At 33.4% G+C, this 5723-nt stretch overlaps 1 protein-coding gene across 1 annotated transcript in view; it reads right to left on the bottom strand.

The window, feature by feature from the left end:
- Nucleotides 1–1961: 1961 nt before the first annotated feature.
- Nucleotides 1962–5723, bottom strand: part of NDUFB9 (NADH:ubiquinone oxidoreductase subunit B9) — a 12258-nt gene continuing 8496 nt past the window's right edge. Inside the window, exon 4 of the mRNA XM_053715343.1 lies at nt 1962–3113. Coding sequence (XP_053571318.1) covers nt 2982–3113 — 132 coding nt within the window. The 3' untranslated portion in view covers nt 1962–2981. The remainder of the gene's footprint in view (nt 3114–5723) is intronic.

Here is a 5723-nt window from a genome sequence, read left to right as displayed (position 1 = left end):
CATGGATCCGCGGTCGCTGGTCCAGGAAAAAGATAGAAGAGGTCACCGCTTCGAAGAAGACTTCACCGCCGGGCTTAAGGAACTGTGAGTACCTATCTTGGGGTTAGAGTTAGGCTTTTTTTTTTAAGATTAGGGATTTTGGGCAATCTTTAAAAAGATCTGAATGCCCTTTTAAGGGCAGTAAAAGAGCTGAATGCCCATTTAAGGGCAATGCCCATAAAAAGGCCCCTTTAGAGGCAATGGGTAGTTGAGGATTTTTTTAATGTTAGGTTTTTTTATTTTGGGGGTTTTTACTGTTAGATGGGGAATTAGTATTTTTTGTAAGGAAAAGAGCTGTTTAACTTAGGGCAATGCAATACAAAAGGCCCTTTTAAGGGCTATTGGTAGTTTCGTATTAGAAAGGGGGTGTTTTTATTGTGGGGGACTTTTTTTATTTTCATAAGGATTAGGTTTCATTTTTTTATTTTTGATAAAAAAAAATTAAATTTTATTTATATCTCCAAAAAATACAATAAAATAAATTTCCATCTTTATATGCCACGCAGGGTCAGATGTAAATAGATAAAATACACAGCAAACAGAAAATTTCTTTTGTCATACAGAATTTTAGCAAGAAAAAGGAAAACAACCTGACGTGACCAATTTTTCCAGCACGTTGGAGTAGTTCTTATATTTTTTTTTCCACCAAAAATACCATTCAATCTATCACACTCTGAAAATATCTCTAACAAAAATTACAATGAAATTAATTTTCACCTTTATATACCACGCAGGGTCAGGTGTAAGAAAGAAAGAAAAAAAAACCAACAACTAAAGATTTCTTTAACAGAATCTTAGCAAGAAAAGAAAAAATAATCTAACGTGACCTATTTGTACCATATGTTGGAGTTTTTCTTACGTTTTCCCAGCAAAAATACCATTCAATCTATCACACAATAAACCAAGAGAAGAAGAAAAAAAAAAAAAAAAAAAAAAAAAGGAAGGGGAAACCCAATTCTCTCTCCATTTCTTAGTTCTTAGCCCTGTCCTTTGATTCCAATTCTCTCTCCATTACTTAGTCCTATCCTTTGATAATCTTGTTTATTATTTTATGTAACGTTAAAACTTTATTTTCTGTAATTTTAGCTTAATTTAAACAGTTTTTTATTTTTAAAGTAATGTAAGGTTTTTTATTTTAATTGTAATTTAGGATTATTTTAATTTATGTAATGGGTTAATAAATTGTTATTAAGTAGAACACTAATCCTGTAAATGTATAAAGGATTTTGTTACAATTGATTAAAAGGACAGTATACACCAATTTTCATATAACTGCATGTAAAAGACACTACTATAAAGAATAAGATGCAGATAGTGATATAAAAATCCAGTATAAAACGGTTTAAAAACTTACTTAGAAGCTCCCAGTTTAGCTATTAAAAAAGGTAGCTAGAACACCCACTGCAAGTGGGAAAAACAGAACCCCCTCCTCTGCATATGAAAAGACTCTTTACACAAACAGGAGCAAGCTGGAGTAGGTATACCTTGGTATTCTCCTAAACCTTTGGGGCTTGGTTAGGAGTCTGAAAATCATAGCAGTTATTTAAAAATAAGCAAAATTATACATTTTTATATATAAATAAAAACCTGTATGGGCTATATAAATGGATCATCCACAAAACATTTATGCAAAGAAATATTGTGTATAATGTCCCTTTAAGTATATACTGAACATATAGATGCGAACATATGTTAGAAATGCTATGAACAATAAATCAGTTAAACTGGATAACTATAATATGGTTATTATAGGGTACTCGAGCTATTCTTTAAAAAATAGTTGTACTATACAGTCATTTATTTTGTCCCCATTTCATGTCATTTATCTATACATTTTGTCAATTTTCTATTTCTCAGAACCAGAAATGCACACTGCAGGCTAACCATGCTGCATGTCTTTCACCAACTGGTATTAGCCGATAACCGACGCAAATAAACATACTTTATTGTAACAATGACCTTTGCTATCAAGCACTGATTGACTCCACTAAATAAGACTAGTGGTGTGTGAAGTTTGGCTATTGAAAAACAATTACAGCAAACAAGATATTATATGCTTAGACTGGTATATTATTTTAAAGCAAAACAAAAAAAATATGTTTACCGACCCTTTAACCTAACATAGGAGGCTTAAATACAAACCTGCACTTGAAGAATTGAATAGCATGAAGTGACCAGCAGTTTCCTCTTCTAAAAGATGAGGCGCTAGATAGCTAAGGCTCCCTTTGTAGACATGAGGGCTGAGAAATTACATTGCCAGAGATGGGGGAATTTTTACTTGAGTGCATATAGCAACACCTATGGAAAAATAAATATCCCAGTTTACCAAATCAATATTTAAAGGGCCATAAAACCCAAAAAAAATTTTCTTTAATGATTCAGATAGAACATACAATTTTGTTACTCCCATTATCAATTTTTCCTTCATTCTCTTGCTATCTTTATTTGAAAAAGGAATCTAAGTTAAGGACTCTGGACAACACTTGTTTATTGGTGGGTGAATTTATCCACCAATCAGCAAGAACAACCCAGGTTGTTCACCAAAAATGGGCCAGCACCTAAACTTACATTCTTGATTTTCAAATAAAGATACCAAGAGAATGAAGAAAATTTGATAATAGGAGTAAATTAGCCAGTTGTTTAAAAATTGCATGCTCTATCTGAATCACAAAAGAAAAAAATGTGGGTTCAGTATCCCTAACAAACCAGCATAATAAAGCTTCCAAAGAAGAATTAAAATTAGCGTATGGCATTTTTTTGTACATTCATGATCAGCTAATTTGCTAGCATAGTTTAATCAATATGACGATTGTGATAAAGCCATAGAGATCAGTGAAATAATTGCAAGTTTTTTTTTGTAGCCATTTAATATCTTGAAGTTTTCTGACATTGGACAGAAGTAAATGTGATTCAGATAATCAATTAGCATCCAGGCAAAACTCTTATGTGGGACGCTCACGGGGTCTAGTAACATAATCCCACCACAGAGGTGGCAGATCACCCTGCTTCCTTGCTGGTGGAAGTGCTTCAGTCCTGGGGCCACCAGGGGGAGACTCCTCTTGCAGCTGCCTCACCTGAAATGGAAATAGAATTACAATCCTCATCTCACAGAAATGTGAGATCAAAATATAGTGGCATTGTCCCTTGTGTCTAGCTTCTTGTGCCTTTAAAGGGACAGTATACTGTAAAATAATTTTTTTCCTTAATGTGTTTACAATTGCTTTTTTTTTTTACTAACTGCAGAGTAAAATAAATATGCAAATTAGCTTTGTAAGGTTTATTTGAGTATATTAAAGCTCTGATTTTGTGTTTTGAAGTCACAACCTAATAAAATGGGTTGAGCTTGTAGGTATAATCAGACCTCATTACTGTATCACATTGTGTACATATACCTGCTTCTTTATCTTATATCTGTCCATAAACCAATCACCAGTAACAATGACAAATATACATTTTATTACCTTATCTCTGCTATATCCCCCTGGGAGTGTAATTTATTCTGCTGTCTATTTACAAAGCTTATCTATAGCTTGGGCCTGCGGCCACAAACTTTCAGAATCGGTGGGGATATCACATGCCCAGAAGCAGAACTTTTTTTCACTTTCTGCGATGAGTTTTTTTTTTAGCTAAAAATTTTCTGCAGGTCATTTTGATCAACACTAGAACAGTAAAAATAAAACCAGGGTTGTGGTATACATTTTAAATGTTAACAGACCAAAAATGTATATCACAACCCTGCTTCTACCTGGTAGTACGGTACATGACAAGCTCAAGCTGTCACAAATACTATGTTGTGACAGCTTTAACTGGGTGTAATTTTGGAGGAGTTGGGAGGTATCCTGGGTGGAGTTTAGGACAAGTGGGAAGTAGCCTGAGCGGAAGTTAAGCATAGTGTTAGCTTAATAGAGAGATGTGTGTGGGCAGAGTTCCGGGAATTGCCGATTCCCATTTTTGATAATCACCAAATTAGACACAACACCGGTCCCTCCCTCTCTACTGAAGTCCGCGCCCAGGCTGTAAACATTTGTTGTGAATGTGTGCGCAGCGCTAGCTTCTTTTCATGTTCAGGTGTTGTGTCTAATTTGGTGACTATCAAATCGCTCTCTCAGGCAGCAAATTATTCAAAGCACTGCTTAAAACTGAGCCGGTGTTCTGTGAAGGGACCGAACTTTGTAAAAGAGCGAACCATGTCACTTCCTGTGACGTTTCATCAGCTGTTGCACACATATTTCAGCTAATGTGCATGCATGCCAGCGTCATCACATACCTGGCCGCATACGTAGCCCTGTGAAATTCACAAGCCCTTTCTATATCTCATGCGTAGGATTTTCTATCCCAAATGGCGCGCTCATGAAAAGCCTGTTTATTAGCCGACACTGCAATAATCTGAACTCCGCCCCCCACTGCAACTACTCGTACTGCTGTAAAGCATCGTGCATGTCATATTTCATTACAGCCTACAATTCATTGTGCTGCTCCTGGTTAATAAAAACAGCATTTACTGCTGAAAAAAACACGTTTAAAGAAACGGATTGTTATATTTCTTTACAGCTCAAATTCATTGTACTCCTTGTTAATAAACAAAACATTTACTGATGCAAACAAATGTTTAATGAAACAGGTTGTTATATCATCCAATAAAAATTCATCAAAATAATGTAAGTGATTCTTTCATATTTCTTTCTTTCTCTGCATATCCTTTGTTGAAAAATAAAATTCTCTGGATATCCTTTGTTGAAAATAATTGATTTCAATACTACAGTACACAAAGAAACAGGTTTTAATATTTATCCAATAAAGATTAATCAAATAATGTTAATTCTTCTTTGAGATTTCTTTTGTTCTCTGCATATCTTTTTTTTGAAACATGTCATTCTCTGCATATCCTTTGTTGACAATACTTTATTTAAAATACTCCAGTTCACGAACAAACAGTTTGCAATATTTATCCAATAAAGATTAATCAAATATTTTTAATGCTTTTTTCATATTTCTTTTATTCTCTGGATATCCTTTGTTGAAAAATGTCATTCTCTGCATATCCTTGGTTGAAATTACTTTATTTCAATACTCCAGTATTGGATGAATATTACAAGCTGTTTATTCAAGTACTGGAGTATTGAAATAAAGTATTTTCAACAAAGGATATGCAGAGTAACATTTTTCAACAAAGGATATCCAGAGAATAAAAGAAATATGAAAAAAGCATTAACAATATTTGATTAATCTTTATTGGATAAATATTGCAAACTGTTTGTTCGTGAACTGGAGTATTTTAAATAAAGTATTGTCAACAAAGGATATGCAGAGAATGACATTTTTTTAAAAAAAGATATGCAGAGAACAAAAGAAATCTCAAAGAAGCATTAACATTATTTGAGTAATCTTTATTGGATGAATATTAAAACCTGTTTCTTTGTGTACTGTAGTATTGAAATCAATTATTTTCAACAAAGGATATCCACAGAATTTTATTTTTCAACAAAGGATATGCAGAGAAAGAAAGAAATATGAAAGAATCACTTACATTATTTTGATGAATTTTTATTGGATGATATAACAACCTGTTTCATTAAACATTTGTTTGCATCAGTAAATGTTTTGTTTATTAACAAGGAGTACAATGAATTTGAGCTGTAAAGAAATATAACAATCCGTTTCTTTAAACGTGTTTTTTTCAGCAG

Source organism: Bombina bombina, chromosome 5, assembly GCF_027579735.1.
Source record: "Bombina bombina isolate aBomBom1 chromosome 5, aBomBom1.pri, whole genome shotgun sequence".
Classification (NCBI taxonomy): domain Eukaryota; kingdom Metazoa; phylum Chordata; class Amphibia; order Anura; family Bombinatoridae; genus Bombina; species Bombina bombina.
Note: the sequence above shows the minus strand (reverse complement) of the source record. Positions and strands in the feature narration are given on the sequence as shown.